The sequence below is a fragment of the Salvelinus fontinalis genome, chromosome 20, assembly GCF_029448725.1.
Source record: "Salvelinus fontinalis isolate EN_2023a chromosome 20, ASM2944872v1, whole genome shotgun sequence".
Taxonomy (NCBI): Eukaryota; Metazoa; Chordata; class Actinopteri; order Salmoniformes; family Salmonidae; genus Salvelinus; species Salvelinus fontinalis.
The window spans coordinates 14,975,965-14,998,593 of record NC_074684.1 but is presented as its reverse complement, the minus strand read 5'-3'; the positions used below and the strand labels follow the sequence as shown (position 1 = coordinate 14,998,593).

The 22,629-nt window shown below is 40.6% G+C and overlaps 1 protein-coding gene across 1 annotated transcript in view; it reads left to right on the top strand.

Moving 5' to 3' along the window:
• The window catches only part of kcnh5a (potassium voltage-gated channel, subfamily H (eag-related), member 5a), a 133,187-nt gene that overhangs the window by 56,428 nt on the left and 54,130 nt on the right, over window positions 1–22,629 (top strand). The window contains exons 7-8 of the mRNA XM_055872497.1: window positions 7,202–7,294; window positions 11,665–12,094. Of these exons, the coding sequence (XP_055728472.1) occupies window positions 7,202–7,294; window positions 11,665–12,094 (523 nt within the window). The remainder of the gene's footprint in view (window positions 1–7,201; window positions 7,295–11,664; window positions 12,095–22,629) is intronic.

Below are 22,629 nucleotides of genomic sequence, written 5' to 3'. Positions count from 1 at the left end.
TTACTGGAGCCTGCTTATCTACAGCATGTAAAAACAATTATTTAAAATTGCCCCAGGATTTCTCCACCTTTTTGCATTTCAATACAGCAGACCAGTCTAATTTGCTCAGACAATTAACAAAAATATCTGCACTATAATTCATCATAGCCCTAATTTTTTATTAAGTTATGATAATTAAAAACTGTTTTCTGAACCTTTCTACTACAGAAAATGATGGAATGATCACTGAGCCCATAGTTTACAACCCCACTGTTTGATATGTCACGCCCTGGCCTTATTATTCTTTGTTTTCTTTATTATTTTAGTTAGGTCAGGGTGTGACATGGGTAATGTTTATGTTTTGTTGGTTTTGGGTGTTTATTTGGTAAAGGGGTTATGGGGTGTAGTAGATGGTTTTGTGTTGAGTGTATATGTCTAGCGTTGTCTATGTTGGTTAGTTATCTAGGAGAGTCTATGGTTACCTGAATGAGTTCCCAATTAGAGACAGCTGATTTCGGTTGTCTCTGATTGGGAGCCTTATTTAGGGTAGCCATAGGCTCTCATTGGTTGTGGGTAATTGTCTATGTAAAACGTTTGTAGTATGTATGTGCACAACGTTTGTAGCTTCACGGTCGTTTTGTAGTATGTATGTGCACAACGTTTGTAGCTTCACGGTCGTTTTGTTGTTTTGTTAGTTTGTATAGAGTTTTGTGTCGTGTTCATCTTCGTGGTGTTAATAAAGAAGATGGCTTATTTTCCAACTGCTGCATTTTGGTCCGTAAATCCCCCACACGATCGTGACAGATATCCTTGATCTATCCGACACCCAACACAGGGTCAATGATGGTTTGGGTAGAAGGACAGACCCTTTTGGGCTCATTAATCAGCTGGTATAAAGCAAATAGATTACAACAATTATTAAGAGCTTTAAAAGTAGCATGGCCATTTTGAGCATATCTGTATTAAATTCACCAGTAACAATAACCTCTGATTTAAGTCTGTACAGTTGGAACAAGTCTCCTCCAACAATTCATCAAACTTGTACTGGTCTGGTGGTCTATAATAGGTTCCAACTATAATAGCTTTACATTTCAGTAATAAAATGTCCCACCACACAGCTTCAATCTCATCATGGTTTAAATCTCATCTATAGTTGAACCGAATATCTGATTTTACATAAATACAAACTCCCCTGCCTGCGTGATTGTGGTCTCTTCTAATTACTACATAATTTTCAACTTCAATTTCAGCGTCTTTTGTATCCAACGATGTTTCGTTAAAGCAAACCTCTCCCACCTTACAGTTACTAGAGAGTAGGCAAATTTCTTCAATCTTAGGAAGAATACCTCTAACATTGAGATTACATTTTCTAGAGTTAAGTTCTCCTCCTCCGTTGGAACTGTCAGCTGAAATTGTTCACTTTAGATGAGTGTTGACTCTGTGCAGTCCAATCGCCGCAATGAAGCTCCTTCCAGGATTCGCACTCGCATTTTGAAGGAGATGGTCGTTGCTCTTTCCCTTCTGACCCTCTAAATTATAGCGAATGGATTTATCGCTAGAAAACGGGACGGGGCACTGATGGACATCTCCAGACAGCAACAGGCATAGGGTAATTATTAGGTTTCCACCATCTATTTGGCGTTTTCCCTTAACCATAATTGCCCTTTTGGAGGCCAAAATGGCCAAAATGCTTAGTGCCAATCTGGTCTTCGAACCTCATCTTCTGATTAAAACCGCATACTGTGTCAAAGGGGCATCGACTTGATGTACAAAAGGGGCCAGTATCGATACACGTTAATATAAAAGTGTGGATAAAAAACGCTGCCAACACGCCAAACTTTCCGGCTGCCATCTTGAAAAGCAGTGTGCTTAAACTAATAAAACACAAATTATTGTATTTTTCGGGTCTATATTGAAAACATCATTTAAACATTCCCAGTGTAGGTTGGAAAACGTATGTTAACCCCTAGGCTAATGACTTCTCCAAAAGCTATTAGAGTCAGGAGTCAGCTAACCTGGAGTCCAATCAACGAGATGAGATTGGAGATGTTGGTTCGAGCTGCCTTGCCCTATAAAAAAAGCTCACAACATTTGAGTTTGCTATTCACAAGAAGCATTGCATGATGTGAACAATGCCTCGAACAAAAGAGATCTCAGAAGATCTAAGATGAAGAATTGTTGACTTGCATAAAGCTGGAAAGGGTTACAAAAGTATCTCTAAAAGCCTTGATGTTCATCAGTTAAGACAAATTGTCTTTAAATGGAGAAAGTTGAGCACTGTTGCTACTCTCCCTAGGAGTGGCCGTCCTGCAAAGATGACTGCAAGAGCACAGCGCAGAATGCTCAAGAGATTAAGAAGAATCCTAGAGTGTCAGCTAAAGACTTACAGAAATCTCTGAAACATGCTAACATCTATGTTGACGAGTCTACGATATGTAAAACACTAAACAAGAATGGTGTTCATGGGAGGAATCCACGGAAGAAGCCACTGCTGTCCAAAAAAAACATTGCTGCATGTCTGAAGTTTGCAAAAGTGCACCTGGATGTTCCACAGCGCTACTGGCAAAATATTCTGTGGACAGATGAAACTACAGTTGAGTTGTTTGGAAGGAACACACAAAAAAGTCACAGCACACCAACATCAAAACCTCATCCCAACTGTAAAGTATGGTGGAGGGAGCATCATGGTTTGAGACTGCTTTGCTGCCTCAGGGCTTGGACAGCTTGCTATCGTCAATGAAATTTTTTTAGTGTTAGGCTATCTGTCCGCCAATTGAAGCTCAACAGAAGTTGGGTGATGCAACAGGACAACGACCCAGAACACAGAAGTAAATCAACAACAGAAGAAAATACCCCTTCGGGATTGGCCTAGACAGAGTACTGACCTCAACCCGATTGAGATGCTGTGGCATGACCTCAAGACAGCAGTTCACACCAGACATCCCAAGAATATTGCTGAACTGAAACAGTTTTGTAAAGAGGAATGGTCCAAAATTCCTCCTGACCGTTGTGCAGGTTTGATCCGCAACTACAGAAAACATTTGGTTGAGGTTATTGCTGCCAAAAGAGGGTCAACCAGTTATTAAATCGAAGGGTTCACATACTTTTCCCACCTGCACGGTGAATGTTTACACGGTGTGTTCAATAAAGACATGAAGAACATAAAGACATTTGTGTTATTAGTTAAGCAGACTGTGTTATTCTATTGTTGTGACCTAGATGAAGATCAGATGAAATTGTATGACCAATTTATGCAGAAATCACGTACTTTTTCTTGCCACTGTATATGGAAAAACACAATTTTCTTAAAGTTTTGTTTTGCAATACATTTTATATTCATTTTACCTTTAAAGTTATTCAAGATAATTTGTGTGGATAAAAATATGGATAGGCTTGCTTTAAATTGGACAGGCACTGAAATGTGCTACTTAGGCCTTGGGGCCATGGAAACCCTTCATATGCACCCCTTAGGACATTGCAGAAGCTGCTAGACCTTTATATCAGTGTGAGTGCAATATAGGCTCTGGGAAGAGAAACATAGGGAGCGAAAGTCAGGACAGAGATGGAGACAAATGTGGATGGAGATCATTCGGAAGCTGGGAGCAGGGGTGAGTAAAGAATGATTGGAATGAAGAGGTGTGTGGAAATGCAGAGCAAGAGGGAACGGGTAAGAGCACCAGAGGTGTAAAGGAGAGAGAATATTGGAGTATTCATAGTTTACATTACAGAAACTGGACTCTGGAATGGAGAGAGGAGACTCATGGGAAATCAATAATGCCTCTCGTTATTCTGTCTCAAAGCTTTGTCCACCCAGAGCCCTGCAAGATGTGTTTCCACTGAGTGGGATCTCATACAAAAGACCACAGCAGTCCAGAAGCACTCACCAGCTGTGAGAATGTCACTCCTCAATTATTGTCACCCTCACAGACACAATAGTGGTCGACCTTAAATGTGTCATCCTTTGGCTGACACTAGCTTATACACATTTTGTCGGCAAGTCGTTTCAACTGCGACTCCCAGACAACCCATTTTGGTGAATGTTTAAATCAGTGCATTAATTGTTTTAAAAGCATTTTTGGTGCTGTTCCTATTTTTATTAGTCTCCTGCCTATTCTGTGTGCACGTGACGGTATGCATGTGAATGGGGTTAGTTTGTGTTTGTTTGCAAATTCAAAGCAGTGTAGGCCTCAGGTCCTGAGTGCTGAGAGCTCTCCATCCCACACACACATATTTATGTTCGTCCCATAGGGCAATCTCACACAGTCCACACACAGTCATTTGAGGTCAACTTTAATATTTCAAGTGTTACAGAGGCAATTTGCAGTTCAAACAATAACAAAGTGACCACCCTGCCTCCGTTTTGGTAAAGAGCTAAGGGATGGGGCTGGAGAAATGTAACCACTCTCAAATTCATAGACCGAGCTATGGCTGCAAATAATAACCATCCATCAGATAAAATGAACCATGTTTTGAGGCTATGCAGTGTTTGTTTAGAATACAATTGTTTACAAACGATGATGTACAACATGCTTATATTTTGGGTTCTGATGTGGTACGGCAGTTTAACTAAGCTCATGAGGCACAATAAGTGAAATACTTTAAGAAACAATGGGTGCACAGTATATCATTCACTTAAAGCTAGAACACTTAGTAGCTACATCCCTTTTTGGACTTATAAATGAATGATATAGACCCATTGATTCTTGAAGAATATAACTTAAATGCTTCATGAGCTTAGTTCAACTGTCATACCCCATAAGATCCCAAAATATAAGCTTGTTTTACTCTTTGTAAGCAATGTAAATAAACACTGTAGCCTCAAAACATGATTACATTCATTTTGATATCATGGATGGTCAGTCCTTGCATTTTTATTTTATTTAATTTTTATTAAACTTGGCAAGTCAGTTAAGAACAAATTCTCATTTACAATGACGGCCTATCAAAAGGTGAAAGGCCTCCTGTGGGGATGGGGGCTGGGATTAAAAATAAAAATATAGGACAAAACACATCACGACAAGAGACACCACATCCATAGCCCTGTATATGAATGTGAGAGTAGCTACATTTCTCCAGGCCCATCCTGCGGATTTTTACCAAAACAGAGGCGGGGTTAACGCTGTTACATTCTCCAGCAAGAAAACCAAAAATTGTTGCTAAAACAGAAGGGGGAACTAACAAAGAGTCACTGACAACAACCAAAATGAAACAGGTGGGGTTTTAAGACAATCATTGAGTGTCCATTGAAAGTTGACTACCAACAATAGTTAGGACCTAAAAGACACCCACCATGAGCATCCACTAAATTTGCCCAAGAGGCAAACAAAATGAAAACCTACACCAAACTTAAAGACAAACCAAAAAGTGGAGCAAAACAAAAACAGGGAAGATCAGATAAAGGATTGTTGTTGTTTCTTCAAAATAGGGAGAGCCAACTGAAGGTGGTAACCTTCCACATCTCTCAAGCCAACTGGGCCAGCTGCTCTTAAATATCACCTGTGCCAGCACAGGTGAAACAGCTTCTGGCTCACCAGATGACAAGGCAGCACAGGTGTAAAACATACTGCCTAATGAGGTGACACCAATTGGTGCGCCCAACGTGCTAATGTCCAAACCTCAAAATATAAATGGAAGAACCAAAGACTCTAACAATGCTTTGAACTAAGGATTCTAGCTTAAAAAGCAGATTGCCCCTTTAAAAACATTGGTTATATACATTAATGATGTAAGCACCGTAAATAGTTGTAGGTCTCTGCCAAGATGGTGATTGAGTTACTTTTGTTTTACTCTATTTTAGTTTGATGATTTACAAACAGCTATCATCGCAATGTGCAAAAATACTGTATTGCAGCAGCATGTATGTCACGTTCACTGGAATAAATGTCGGACCAAGGCGCAGCGGATGATGAGTTACACATTATTTATTAGAAAGTGAAACTAAGCAAAGACAAATAAACAATAAACTAACAGTGACTACAGCGTTGCTACGTGCACTAACTCAAAACAATATCACATAAACACAGGTGGAAAAAGGCTACCTAAATATGATCCCCAATTAGAGACAACGATTACCAGCTGCCTCTAATTGGGAATCATACACAATCACCAACATAGGAAACCAAACCTAGAACCCCACATAGAAATAATAAACTAGACTAACCCCCCAGTCATGCCCTGACCTACTCTACCATAGAAAATAAGGACTATCTATGGTCAGGACGTCACAATGTACCAATTAACCGTTTGTTTTCATGGTAACCATGAGGGGGCGATGAATTTGTATGCAGATTTATAGTACAGTATACAGTGTTAAAATGTGTTGTATGCCATACAATCATGTGTTGTATGCCATACAATTGAAAACTTGGTCCTCTATTTATTTCAAAACACAAGGTGTGAAATCACTGCTTCCCTACTCTGTTGGCTGCATTACAGAAACAACTCACTGATTCCAGACCTGGTGTGGAACAAGCGTTAAACTCATAGTTGGTACATTATTGAGTGTTGTATAAGAGAGACAACCCACTCAAGAGTGAATTATAGATGTCTGAGAGGGAGTGCTCTGTTGCTTTTACTCTTTATGAGTTACAATTGGAGTAAAAATGAAAGTTATACCGTGTGTAGATTGGAACTACTAACCTCTTGATTAACAGTATTCATTCATTCATCGCACGGTCCTGCTTGACTTAGGAGGTGCTTGACTTCACTAAAGAGAGGCATATCCCCTTGCCTCAACATATTATTAACAATACAAATGGCTTCTTAATAATGCAATAAGCTTAATCATTCCCTTATTGAAGAAATGGCAATATTGGTGTATAGTGACTGGTATTCATGCCTAATGAAAGATACATTTTCCAGGAGACGTCACCACATATCAAGTGAATTTAAGCAGTTGTGTGTGGGGGTTGAACAATATAAAGTTTCAATAGATTTAAAAATATATATTTTAAGGTAAATAGATCATATACAGTAGTAGATAGATAATGTATAGAAAGATATCCTCCCATGATCAAACGAGCCTACCTAGGCTTTCCTCAATTGGTGAACTTCTGTAGTGTCCTACTAATGTAAGTTGTTATATTAACTTGTGATTTTCTGTTCATTTAGGTGCTATCCCCTATCTCTCTCTCCTGTTTTTATTGAATTAATTTGAATATGAATACCCATGTCAAGTGTGTACGAATGATAATAAATATTTTGTCTGTATGTTTCTGTGAAGGATCCCATCTCAGACTCTTCGGCAGTGGGGCACCTGCGAGAGTCATCCAGTTCGCAGAGGAACGCCACAAGGGCAGAAGACTCAGTTCTCCCAGTAAGCAGATTTTCCCTTCCCCTCTGTGGCCTTGACATGCCTGTCTATGTACCTTCACTTAGGCTGTGACCGGATTCTCATACTTGCATGTATAGTATGTCCTGTTTTGTAGGCTTTTTGAGTATGCGAGAATAGAGCGTTTTCTAGTGAAAAGTTCTAAAATTGGAGTATGTTTTAAGTGCTGGGATGTCATACTTTTGGTATTTTCATCTTGTATGAATTTACTCCACATTCAAGGAAGAGAGTCCTCTTTTCAGACCCATGTGTCTGACAACAGCTGATGATCACATAAGGGAGGGGCTGTAAAAAAAGAACAACACGATTCATTGCACAACAGACATCACTTCCTCAGTATTAATGAGCAATAGTATGTTGACATTTGTCACTTACTACATACTGTTCACATCTTTACCAGAATTTTCTAAATAGTATGTATTATGGTTAGTACACACATAAGCTATACTTCTAGTAAGCAGCTATGCTATATAGAATTCAGTCACAGCGTTTATCTCAACTCCTCCATCAGGTTTGTGGTCGGTTCCTTTTCAAGTCGGTCAATTCCGGAAGTCAACTGAAATTCCCGATGTTACTAATTGCTTGAAGATGGTTGTAATAGGGATTTCAATTTACTTCCTAGATTGACTGACTTTAAATGGAATTGACCCCAGTCTTGGTTGCCACTCATAGCTAATGCTATATTGCGGCATTTCCTTCGCTTAGTTTTTTGAGCATCAAAAATGTAGAGAACCTTATTTGTGAAAGTTTTATTATGCTACAGCTACAGTCGGGTATTGGCACAAAATGTTTTGACTTTTAAATTAATGATATATAGTCATTGATTCTTGATGAATATAACTTGAGCTTAGTACAACTGCCTTACCCCATCGCCGTCTTCAAAGGGGGTGACACTCTAGACCCAAACTGCTACAGACCTATATCTATCCTACCCTGGCTTTCTAAGGTCTTCGAAAGCCAAATTAACAAACAGATTACCGACCATTTCGAATCCCACCGTACCCTCTCCGCTATGCAATCTGGTTTCAGAGCTGGTCATGGGTGCACCTCAGCCACGCTCAAGGTCCTAAACGACATCATAACCGCCATCGATAAGAGATGGCATTACTGCGCAGCCGTATTCATCTACCTGGCCAAGGCTTTCGACTCTGTCAATCACCACATTCTTATTGGCAGACTCGACAGCCTTGGTTTCTCAAATGATTGCCTCGCCTGGTTTACCAACTACTTCTCTGATAGAGTTCAGTGTGTCAAATCGGAGGGCCTGTTGTCCGGACCTCTGGCAGTCTCTATGGGGGTGCCACAGGGTTCAATCCTCGGGCCGACTCTCTTCTCTGTATTCATCAATGATGTTGCTCTTGCTGCTGGTGATTCTCTGATACACCTCTACGCAGACGACACCATTCTGTATACTTCTGGCCCCTCTTTGGACACTGTGTTAACTAACCTCCAGACGAGCTTCAATGCCATACAACTCTCCTTCCGTGGCCTCCAACTGCTCTTAAACGCAGGTAAAACTAAATGCATGCTATTCAACTGATCACTGCCCGCACCTGCTCGCCCATCCAGCATCACTACTCTGGACGGTTCTGACTTAGAATACGTGGACAACTACAAATACCTAGGTGTCTGGTTAGACTGTAAACTCTCCTTCCAGACTCACATTAAGCATCTCCAATCCAAGATTAAATCTATAATCGGCTTCCTATATCGCAACAAAGCATCCTTCACTCATGCTGCCAAACATACCCTCATAAAACTGACCATCCTACCGATCCTCGACTTCGGTGATGTCATCTATAAAATAGCCTCCAACACTCTACTCAACACACTGGATGCAGTCTATCACAGTGCCATCTGTTTTGTCACCAAAGCCCATACACTACCCACCATTGCGACCTGTACGCTCTCGTTGGTTGGCCCTCGCTTCATATTCGTCGCCAAACCCACTGGCTCCAGGTCATCTACAAGTCTTTGCTAGGTAAAGCCCCGCCTTATCTCAGCTCACTGGTCACCATAGCAGCACCCACATGTAGCACGCGCTCCAGCAGGTATATCTCACTGGTCGGTCACCCTCAAAGCCAATTCCTCCTTTGGTCGTCTTTCCTTCCAGTTCTCTGCTGCCAATGACTGGAACGAACTGCAAAAATCTCTGAAGCTGGAAACACTTATCTCCCTCACTAGCTTTAAGCACCAGCTGTCAAAGCAGCTCACAGATTACTGCACCTGTACATAGCCCATCTATAATTTAGCCCAAACAACTACCTCTTTCCCTACTGTATTTATTTATTTATTTAGCTCATTTGCACCCCATTATTTCGATTTCTACTTTGCACATTCTTCCACTGCAAATCTACAATTCCAGTGTTTACTTGCTATATTGTATTTACCTCGCCACCATGGCCTTTTTTTTCCTTTACCTCCCTTATCTCACCTCATTTGCTCACATTGTATATCGACTTATTTTTCTACTGTATTATTGACTGTATGTTTTGTTTATTCCATGTGTAACTCTGTGTTGTTGTATGTGTCGAATTGCTATGCTTTATCTTGGCCAGGTCGCAGTTGCAAATGAGAACTTGTTCTCAACTAGCCTACCTGGATAAATAAAGGTGAAATAATTAAAAAATAATAATAATCAGAACCAACAATGTACAGTAAAGCTTGAACATGGTTAAAACTATAATGTGGATGTCATGGACTGCCAGTCCTTTTAGAGTCTGAGAGGTGTTACATTTCCTTAGCCCCTTTCCTGTGCTGTATACCAAAAAGAGTGGTGGGGTAGCCGTTTCATTGATTTTCAAATTGCAGACTGTAGCTTTGAAAGATTCTGGTCTATGCCTACCAAAGTCAGCATCTCCCTCCTGTAAGAAAGGAATTGGTCCTATGTTGCTGTATGGGAGTGTGTGTGTACCGTATTGTCTTCTGTCATTGTCACTGTCTGGTACAGTGGGCTACTACTGTATATCTCTTTACCCTAGAGGGATTGAACCCAAACAATGATAATGACTAGCACATGAATAACCTATCCATCTACAGCAATAGTCAACATGATGTATGTGGTAGTACACATTGGTGGAGGGTGTAGTGACTGAGTTATTACTGAATGTAATTATTAATGGATAATTATTCATGGGTAATGGAATACACATGGCACTAAATATAATTTAAGTAGCCCATTGAGCTTAGAGGCTACATTAATTACAAATAAGGAATAAAGAGAATAGTTGACCATGGAAGCATTGAAGAAGTTAGGACAATGGGATCTCTAATGTACAAGCGACAGGGGCAAACCTGTTATTTTTTTATGCTACCTGTCATGAAGAGAGATCAGAAGTACAGGAGTTGGAGGAATTCATCCATACAGTCCCCATATAAACTCATATACTTCCATCCAAATACATGAAAGTCATTACATAAAAGAGCCATAGGCCGGCGGAGTGAGGCAGGATTCCTTGAAGCTTTGGGCTGTCCATCCATCTAGCTGGATTTTTTCCATGTGAGATTGTAGTGTAAAATACTATCGACTTCCTGGTTGCCTTGCCTTTTGAGAGGGTGAGAATTCTATGGTTATGGATCCGGTGGGATTAAGCTGTACTGTACATTGGGTTGTGAAAACTCCTATACCCGCCTGCTATCTGAACGTTATTCCCTATAATCGTCCATATTCTAGGCATTCATACGATGAGGTGAATTTGTAATTAAGGTCACATTTCCTTTCAAACTCTGATGTGATACTCAGGCTGCGCAACCTACTGATTAAAAGCAGTGCATACAAAGGTTAGTACACCAGGTGCATTCAACAAGGCATACATTTCTTGAATTTTTGTTAACATAAAAATATTACTGAACCTGTTAACTGATTTAGATCAGATTTCTGCTGTGTAATCATGGCCCCTTCTAGAGATGTGGGGCTGAGTAAACCTCAGTCACAGCTGATTCAAGGCTCTCATTAGAGTTTAGTATTTGTTTTACAGCTTGCTTCAGTGCTTTTTAATTGCACTGAGTCCATAGGACAGTATTACAAATACACAGAGCGTTGCATGAGGATTTCACTGACAAATTCCCTGTCCTCATGAAATTGTGCCACATAATTTAACAAAAATAGTGACTATTAGCATGCATTTTTTTCAAGTTGGATTATTTCTAGTTGTCCAGTGTTGTCTAGTGCAGTGGTTCTCAAACTTTTTTGACCCGTGACCCCCAAAAACAAGTGGTTCAAAGCTTGCGCCCGAAGCCCGCAGACCTAGGTCTAAATTGATGTATGAGTGGACCATATTGCTATTGCTCTCTCCCTATCTTTCTCTATATTTATCTCCATCTCCTCTATCGTTCTCCTTTCTCTCTGTCTCTAGGGCCTCAGCAGCCTCTTCAGCTCACTCAAGGTGGTCCGACTTCTCCGCTTGGGCCGCGTGGCCCGGAAGCTTGACCATTACCTGGAGTACGGGGCGGCGGTCTTGGTTCTACTGGTTTGCGTATTCGGCCTGGTGGCCCACTGGCTGGCCTGCATCTGGTACAGCATTGGGGACTACGAGGTCATTGACGAAGCCACCAACACAATCAAGACAGACAGCTGGCTCTACCAGTTGGCCACGAGCATTGGCTCACCCTACCGCTACAACGCCAGCGGCTCTGGCCAGTGGGAGGGCGGCCCGAGCAAGGACACTCTCTACATCTCCTCTCTCTACTTCACCATGACCAGTCTCACCACCATCGGCTTTGGCAATATCGCTCCCACAACAGACGGCGAGAAGATCTTCTCTGTGGCGATGATGATGGTGGGCTGTAAGTATTCATATTTATCTATGACTTTTGTGAAACTAGGTAGGTTATTCTCTTTTACAATAACTAATAGCGCAAAGTTGTAAGGCTCCTCGCCAACTAAAATTCTACATTTCAAGCCAAGAAAGACTACCAATGATCATGTGCAACTACCGGATAGAGTATGGAACATGGTCTAGAGCTGCACAAAGAATCCATTTTTATTTCAAATTGTAATATTGCCATGTGCCGTATGCCATTCACCGAGTGGTGCAGCGGTCTAAGGCACTGCATCTCGGTGCAAGCGGTGTCACTACAGTCCCTGGTTCGAATCCAGGCTGTATCACATCCTGCCGTGATTGGGAGTCCCATAGGATGGCGCACAATTGGCCCAGCGTTGTCCGGGTTTGGCCGGGGTAGGCCATCATTGTAAATAAGAATTTGTTCTTACCTAGTTAAATTTAAAAAAGGCATATCATAAGAGGCTGCGATTTTTTGAAACCTCACACAGCTACGTGTAAAGCCTTTAATAGTTTACTCCGTTTGTCATCTCTCTCCAGTCTCCCTCTTTCTCCTATTGCGGCTGCTTCCTACTCACACCATGCCCCGCCCCCTGTCACTCAAGCAGGCACAGTTCTGCATACTTATGTTAGCTAGGCCAATGCACGCAGTCAAGAAACAACAACGACTCTGTTTACAACTTTGCTTCTTCATATAAATCCACATGTTTTCTATGTTATACTGTTAGTTTGTGTATCTTTATCTCTGAAAAACGACTCTTCATGTGCCTACCACATGAGCTCCACATGTGATAATGCTAATCACTAACTAACCACTATAGCACTTTCCTTGCTGTTATAAGCATGTATTACCCCTAGCTTCTTCTATAGTTTTTTTCACAGATACATTTTTTGTCAATTGACTGTAATACTGTATGTCCCCTGTTCAAACAGCCTGTTATTTACCTGCTGTTTGCAGACAGACTCATAACCTGTTTTATACAGGTTCCTTGACTAGGTCTTGTGCTGGGTTTTTGCAGTTTTTTACCCCCCTATACAAAAACGGTAAAAACACTCTGTGTGAAAGGGGTTATTGTAAGGCTTATAATATGTTTCAGGTCAGGATCATGATGAGATTATATGAAGACATTATACCCTGTATAGGGAACTTTGAAGCCACAACCTCAGGGCAGTAGGAGCTGTGGAGAGTACCGCAAGTCCATACAGCTATGGAGCAATCACCACTTTTGTGCTTACTCATGAAATTAAGAGATAGGCAGTAGGTTTAACACGATCTTTCATGCAGTGGAGTTATCTGAGGGGATATTTGAGAACATATTTTGATTTGAATCAGAGCAGTTAAAAATAATTATTAGATCAAGAGGCGCTTGGGTTGCATCATCAAGGCTTGAGGCTTTGGGGATTTCCTGAAACCCCAGCGCAAATTAAGCCATGAGGGACTGATACAATATGGCCTGGCTTTGGATTAGATTAATGAAGGATCAGAGTTGTTGCATTAGGCCAAAGTTGTTGTGTTTAGGGTTTGGCTGGGTTAGGTTGGTAGGGCTAGATTTGTAAAGACGTTCATGGTTTTAGGGGAGGAAAGGAAAGAAAAATCATACTGGAATGCACTAAAATGTGTAAGAAGCGCAAGTTCTCTCACACTTGTTTTTCTGGATGACACAGCAGGGTTTTTTTCAACACACGATTTGTAAAAAAAAAAAAAAAAAAACATATATAAATCTCAGTGTCGGCTGTCCAGCGTGCTATGAATTGAATCCCGACCAAAATAATGACTTTTCCAGTGTTCTCCTGCAATGTGTGGTTGTGCAGGTAATACTAAATGACTAATCGAATGGCTAATGGTTTACTGTTTTAAGAGTCAAATGAGTAGCATTGATCAATCAGACATTCGAGCGAGTTGCTGTTATATCGGTGCTATAGTGCTGAAGTTCTGCTATACCGATTTAATCGAACCCCTAGAGTTCGGATCCGTCTGACCGCAGGTCAGATGCATTTTTATTCGATGAAGCGTTCGTTGCCCGACCTGCTATCATACTATGTTCATTAATCGCATTGGTATAAATTGCATATCGGTTCGTGTGAGGAAAAGCTCTGGGGCTTTCGTTCCATGTTGTTTGTATTTAGATCCCGCTTTAGTCCATCTCTCTCAAAGTCTACACGGACAGCAGAGATGTGTGTGTGTGTGTGTCTACATAAGTGTGGGTGAATACCAACGTCACTGGGACAAGGATGGAGCTCAGGAGACCTGTCCTATCTAATTAATAATAACACATACCTTACGTAACAATCTTCCCAACTCGCCTCTTCCAACGTAAACAACACACCACGTTAATACATGCACGCACGCACGCACACACACACACATGCATACATACATACATACGCACATACACACATACATACATACATACATACATACATACGCACACATGCACACACACACTTTGAACAGAATAGCCCAGTGGCAATTGGCTGGGGCTCAGCACAACACCTCGGTACTGGCGAGTATTTCATTTTAATTTGAACAGAGGCAATAGAGTACTGTATGCTGACTTAGCGAGTCGTATTCTGGGCCCTAGAGCTGATCAAGGTAGCACAGTGGTGTCTCACCCACAGAGGGTGTTTATTCTGGGTCACACTGGGAACAGGTATCCCCTGTCTCACAAAAGATCAAGATGGTGATGAGTAAAAGAGGAGCTCTAGAACCCAGAATATACGGTACTCTATTTTTAAAATTATAAAAAATAATTGTACCTTTATTTAACTAGACAAGTCGGTTAAGAACAAATTCTTATTTACAATGACAGCCTACCCCAGCAAAACCGGCACGACGCTGGGCCAATTGTGCGCCGCCCTGTGGGACTCCCAATCACGGCCGGATGTGATACAGCCTGGATTTGAACTAGGGACTGTAGTGAAACCTCTTGCACTGAGATGCAGTGCCTTAGACCGCTGCGCCACTCAGGAGCCTCTGTTCATATTAAAATGGAAGAGAGGTGGCCCTCTTTGGCATCAAATAGGTAGAAACAATGCATTCTATTCAATTATAAAGCTTTTATGCAAAAACTCCCTCATTACCTAACATTGTTACTACCTTATAGAAGAAGTACGGGATACCATACCCACTCAGAGGGTTGGCTAACTCTTGAAATTCCTAATAAATCTGTGTTGAGGTAAAATGTAGTCTGTATCTGCGCTGTTCTCTGCACATAAGGTTTAGAGATAAAGAATGGAGAGATAAACCTGTACTTTGCAATTTACTTTAAAACTTCTTAAGTGTAGGGGGCAGTATTTTCGTTTTTGGCTAAAAAAACGTACCCATTTGAAACTGCCTATTTCTCAGCCCCCGAAACTAGAATATGCATATAATTGTCAGATAGGATAGAAATCACTCTAAAGTTTCCAAAACTGTCAAAATTTCGTCTGTGAGTTTAACAGAACTGATATTGCAAGCAAAAACCCGAGGAAAATCCAATCAGGAAGTGCCACTTTCTTTGAAACCTCTCTGTTCTTATGCATCCCTATTACCCATTTAAACTCTCTCAGAGTGAGTTGTGCGCAACAGAGAAAGGCAGCCATTGTTACTCCCGGTCCAAGGGAAAACCAACACTCCCGGTTCATATAGTATCGAATAGATATTTGAAAAACAACCTGAGGGTTTTAAAAAAATGTTTGACATGTTTCTGTGGACATTATGGATATTATCTGGACTTTTTGTCTGCGTTGTCGTGAACGCTTTTTCCTGTGGATTTCTCAGCATAACGCGCGAAACGAACGTAGGTATTTGGATATAAAAATATATTTATGGAACAAAAGGAACATTTGTTGTCTAACTGGGAGTCTCATGAGTGAAAACATCCGAAGATCATCAAAGGTAAACAATTAATTTGATTGCTTTTCTGATTTTCGTGACCAAGTTACCTGATGCTAAGTGTACTTAATGTTTAATGTTTTGTCGAACGATCGATAAACTTACACAAACGCTTGTATTTCTTTCGCTGTAAAACATAATTTCAAAATATGAGACAACAGGTGGATTAACAAAAGGCTAAGCTGTGTTTTGCAATATTGCACTTGTGATTTCATGAATATGAATATTTTCTAGTAATATTATTTGACTGTGGCGCTACGCTGAATAGTCAAAAATGTAGTCAAAAAATGTATCAAAAGAAGGTATGTTTTGAGGCCTCCCGGGTGGCGCAGTGGTCTAGAGCACTTTCTCCCATTTTGGGGATTAGGAGTTTCTAAAGAGGAGCTCTTTGTTCTCCATAGGCTCTCTCCCTCCATACTCCATGGCAGGGAAGAGAGAACATTTCTAGCAGGAATTTATGACCTTTGTAAAAACCTGATGTGGGAGAGAGAGTGAGAGAGGGGGGAGCCACGATATACACCCCAAAAGGGCCACATCGTGAAATGCGTCAATCAAATTTTAACCTACTTGGCAAATCTGTCAGTGTTGAGACATAGCTTCTTCAAGATTTTGTACAATGTAATACTTTTTTTTCTCTCCACGTCATTCTCACATTGCACCTTCTAACCTTCACTGTCTGCACTTCTGAGCAATTTCCCACTTTATTTTCTTTATATTTATGTTCTCTTGCCCTGCCTGCCAAGGTGGGTCACACTGACGCTGAATTCTCTGGACATGTATGCAGCACGCTATCAGGCAATCATCACCACACTGATCCAGACACCCGTAGTTCCCCTGGGTCCCTTGTGACTTGCCACATTCCAGCTCTCAGTGGCATGATTGGATTCATGCTTCATGCCTGATGGGACGGAATTAGACAGCGGTGTAAGGACTGCTGTCTATTAAATGACTGAAAGGGGAAGTTGAATACTGAAGAGTTAGACAACAGGAGCTGTCTGAGGCCAGGGGCTGGAATGTTCTGGGTGGAGAGGAGGGAGTTTCAACCCACCCATTTCATTAGCTATACTATGAACAGCCCACTACTCTGCACATAAATATAGCCCCGACAAGGACAGAGGTCCATTTGATTTGAAGCCCTGATCCACTCAAAAGATCAGGTCATTTCTACCTACATTGCAGTCGTGCCCCAACTCTCATAATGCCTGGATAAGTGTTTAATATGTCAGTTACCACATCAATATGGCATTGCAGTCTGATGCCCAACTGCAATCTAGATCAGTGGTTTTCAACCTGTGGTCCGCAAATTCTTCTTTTTAATAGATTGTTTTTCATCAAACAATAATAATTGTTGGTAGTATTATTGGTATTAGAAGCAATTTTACAATACTTTTCGCAATGCCAATTGTTTATAATAATAATAGTTTTGCTACATTCACTGATAAAATTGACTATACATTTGATAGGCAAGACATTTTATGTAATGAATGGTGGTCTTAATGAGTTTTTGACGATGATTTGGTGGTCCCCGGAAAATAGAAAGTTGGGAACCTCTGATCTAGATGACTTCATTCAATCATTAGTTAACTGTGCAGCTTTGCAGATGGTCTGGAACGCGGACGTTAACTTGCAAAAGCTGCATTATGTTGCTTTGTGCGCGGCCAAATATAATTCAGATATACAGTAATTGGGAATTATAGATATGTCATTCTCATTGAAAGCAAGTCTGATACGCGGTAGATCCATTCTATATGTGCTATTTCTATGCTTCCCCTTCTTAAGTTTTGTTTTTGCATCTTTTTACTTTCACTAACCAACCAAATCTTGCTTAGGGCCCCCAAAAGTCTAGAGTTGCTTCTGCCCGATGAGCTTCCATTATTTTTTTCCTGAACTTTCCAATACCTTTCTGATGCATTTCAATGACTTACTGCTGCTAATACAAATTGTTACACCTTTTCTATATTCAAGTCATTTGAAACATATTAAGTTATTAGCCTTATGAACATAGAAACGTGGTTGCAGTTTCTGTGCCACAATGGTTACATTTTTTACATTGTATCTTTAATACTGGTACTCAATTTGTTTTTATGTGTTAAGTTATATGGCTACAATTTGATTGTTTGAAGTGTGACTTTATGATTTCTTACTAAAAAGGTATTGTTTAAAGACCCTAAAAAGTTATTGTTTACCTTTTTATATTACTAAATACAAAATGTCTATTTATTTGGCTCGCAGCCCACCACTCGGATTATATTTTGGCCCACCAAGACCAAAATTCTTAGAACCCCTACATTGCTTGTTTTTTAACATAACCTGAAATATGGCGAACATTTTAGAATTTTAGAAACCAGTTAATGGCGGAGCAATTTCAACATATTGAACCTTTTAATGTTGGGTAATGCATCTCCAGGTTGTTTGGCCATTGGTTTTGATCAACTTCCGGTAACACTTTACTTGACACCAAGAGTCATGACACGTTATGATACGGTCATAACCATGTCATAACAGTAGCATAAATTGTCATAACCTGTCATAACACTGTCATGACTCATATATTTACACCTGTTATGACATGTATTGCAGTATTTATTGGCTGGTTATGACACCTACAAGAGAGTGTCAAAACCCACATTTATTCAATTTTTTTATTCAAAACCCACATTTATTCAACTTAAGAAAGTTTTTTCTTAAGAACTTTGTTGTTGTTGTCAAAAATTCTTTACAGTCATGTTTTTTTTCTCCATCATATTTTTTCTAACTTGTGAAAAGCATTATGACCATCCTGTGTCACTTTACTTTGACTAAGAACATGCCCTTTATGACACTGTCAAGAAGCATTTTGACCATCATAATCGTAGAAGCCAGATAGGTCTATCACGTACATGCCCTTATATCAGTCGTCAGTCAAAAAGAGGGTGTCTTGTCCTGCTCCTGAAATCTGCTCTTGCATTTATCCCAGCCACCAGAAACAGAGCATTGGGGTACGTGCATGTGTGACATTAATGTGTGTGCAATTACAGTGCATTAGGAAAGTATTCAGACCCCTTGAATTTTTCCACATTTTTGATTGATTAAAAAAAGAATTCTCATCAATCTCCACACAATACCCCATAATGACAAAGCAAAAACAGGTTTTTAGAAATGTTTGCTAATTTATTGCAAATAAAAAACTATCACATTTACATAAGTATTCAGACCCTTTACTCAGTACTTTGTTGAAGCACCTTTGGCAGCGATTACAGCTTTGAGTCTTCTTAGGTGTGGCGCTACAAGCTTGGCGCACCTGTATTTGGGGAGTTTCTTCCATTCTTCTCTGCAGATCCTCTCCAGCTCTTTCAGGTTGGATGGGGAACGTCGCTCCACAGCTATTTTCAGGTCTCTCCAGAGATGTTGATTGGGTTCAAGTCTGGGCTCTGGCTGGGCCTGTCCCGAAGCCACTCCTGCATTGTCTTGGCTGTGTGCTTAGGGTCGTTGTCCTGTTGGAAGGCAAATCTTTGCCCCAGTCTGAGGTCCTGAGCGCTCTGGAGCAGGTTTTCATCAAGGATCTCTTTTAACTGTTCCGTTCATCTTTCCCTCGATGCTGCCACCACCATGCTCCATGGAGGGATGGTGTCAGGTTTCCTCCAAACACAACGCTTGGCATTCAGGCCAAAGAGTTCAATCTTGGTTTCATCAGACCAGAGAATCTTGTTTGTCATGGTCTGAGAGTCCTTAGGCGCCTTTTTGGCAAACTCCAAGCGGACTGTCATGTGCCTTTTACTGAGGAGTGACTTCCGTCTGGCCACCCTACCATAAACGTCTGATTGGTGGAGTGCTGCAGAGATGGATGTCCTTCTGGAAGGTTCTCCCATCTCCACAGAGGCACTCTGGAGCTCTGTCAGAGTGACCATTGGGTTCACTCTGATTGCTCCCCCCGATTGCTCAGTTTGGCAGGGCGGCCAGCTCTAGAAAGAGTCTTGGTGGTTCCAAACTTCTTCTATTTAAGAATGATGAAGGCCCCCGTGTTTTTGGGGACATTCAATGCTGCAGACATTTTTTGGTACCCTTCCCCAGATCTGTGACTCGACACAATTCTGTCTCGGCGCTCTACGGACAATTCCTTCAACCTCATGGCTTGGTTTTTGCTCTGACATGCACTGTCAACTGTGGGACCTTTATATAGACTGGTTGTGTGCCTTTCCAAATCATGTCCAATCAATTGAATTTACCACATGTAGACTCCAATCAAGTTGTAGAAATATCTCAAGAATGATCAATGGAAACAAGAGCACCTGAGCTCATTTTCGGATCTCATATCAAAGGGATATGAATACTGAATACTTACGTAAATACGTTTTAATTTTACATTTTTAATACCTTTGCAAAAATGTCTAAAAACCTGTTTTTGCTTTGTCATTATGGGGACTTTGTGTGTAGATTGATGAGGATATGTTTTTATTTAATCAATTTTAGAATAAGGCTGTAACATAACAAAATATCGAACAATGGAAGGGTTCTGATTACTTTCTGAATGCACTGTACAATAATCATTTAATATGGCCAATTTCAGAACCCTATAGGCTATGGTGTAATGGAATGTTTTGTCTTATGTGGTAAGTTTTGATACTTTTATGTAGGTGTCATAACCAGCCATAAAATAACTACTGTGGTAGGTTTTGTTGCTTTTTACACTTTTTAAAAATGTATTTGTTATTTTTATTTTTTGCCCTTTTTCTCCCCAATTGTGTGATATCCAATTGATAGTTACAGTCTTGTCCTATCGCTACAACTCCCGTATGGACTCGGGAGAGGCAAAGGTCGAGAGCCATGTGTCCTTCGAAACACGACCCCGCCAAACCGCATTGCTTCTTGACACACTGCTCGCTTAACACGGAAGCCAGCCGTACCAATGTGTCGGAGGAAACACCGTACAGAAGGCGACCCAAAGTCAGTGTGCATGCGCCACAAGCCACCAGAAGGAGTAGCTAGAGTGCGATGGGACAAAACCCTCCTCTAACCCGGATGCCTCATGGGTCTCCCGGTCGTGGCCGGCTGTGACACAGCCCGGGATCGAACCCGGATCTGTGGTGACGCCTCTTAGACCGCTGCGCTTTTTACAATCTTATGTATTGGTCATAACCAGCCATGAAATAACGCAATATATGTCACAACAGGTCTAAATATATGTGTCATGACAGTGTTATGATCATATTATGACAGGTTATTACCCAATTTCCTCATCATCCCCCACTGAACTATTGACTATTTCAGGTCTATCTACACATCAATACCCACTGCAACATTTACATTTACACATTTCCATGGTTCTCTTACAACAATGGTTTCTTGGAGTTTCTAGACACAGGTCTCCGGTCTCACATAAAGAGTGGAGCCTTTTACCAAATCTATTCTTTACCCCAAATTCCCAAGGTTCATCTACATTAGAACATTAGTTTCTTGAAGTTTATAGTCACATGGTCACTCTGGTCACTCTGGTCTCACGGAAAGAGTAATACATTTGACCAAATCTAAAAGGATGCTCATTCTTTGTGAGTAAGACAGGATGCTGCAGGCTAGTCAGCACAGCCTCTATTCTCAAAGCAATCACTTGTCGTCTACTGATGGACCACTTGAGGTCTGTCCAAGGCAGATATGAGTACTTTTACTGGCGTGCCGAAAGACTCTCCACCAATGTATTAGGAGTTCCACTGCAATCCATACAAATCATCCGCCATTACAGAGCAATTGCACAATAATCTGAGACTGTGGTGCTTTAGTTTCCATTGCCTCAGGGAGCCAGTTACCGCACTGTGATGAGAGTGTGTTATTGACTTGGAATGGGACTAGAATTGAAACTACAAGAAAGCAGGATGAATGTAATTCTGCCGGTTCAGATCAGTAAGTCATATGCCAGTCCAGCCAAGAGAAGGCAATTTTAGCATGTCTTCTCAATCTGTGTGTAATGTTCACCCTGATTCACAGCATTAAAATTATACTTTAAAATTATACTTTAAAGGAGCCCTGCTTCACAAAAATGTTTAGAAAATATTAGGTATATAATAAGGAACTAGTGATACAAATTACAACAAACAAAGGCAGAAGCATGAGAACTGCAACAATACATAAATATATATATTTTTTAATTAAACACATACATGTGTCGGAGCACAGTTCCTTTACCAATACCCTAAAATGCCTAAAAGGCACAAGAGCGTCCAAACGTAGGTTATTCTGAAATTTGTTCCAAGTGTACGGCGCATAAAAACTAAGCCTGTTTTACCTCAAATTACCTAAGCCTTAAAAAGTTAATAAATAGGGGTGTGGCAACAAAACTAGCAACATTTGAGTGTTATTCTTTATTAGACAAAGTTCAGACTTTTTGTGCATAGTGTCTCTAATACAGACTATAGGGGCAGTGATCACTGAGATCATAAGCAAAGAACCCCCTAGGCATGTATTTATGATGGGTTATTAGTACGAATTATATCAATTAATTAAGAATTTACAAATGTAAAGTTTTTAAACATTTAGAAAGGCTATCAAAAATATTTTCTTAAACAATCTAAGCTGGGGCCATCTGCACATTTAAAAGTTGGTTTCATGTTTATAGCTTAAATAGTTTAAGCGCTAGAGCGGGAAGAATAATAATAACAAAAATATGTAAGAAATCTAGAGTGGTCTTTCCTTCA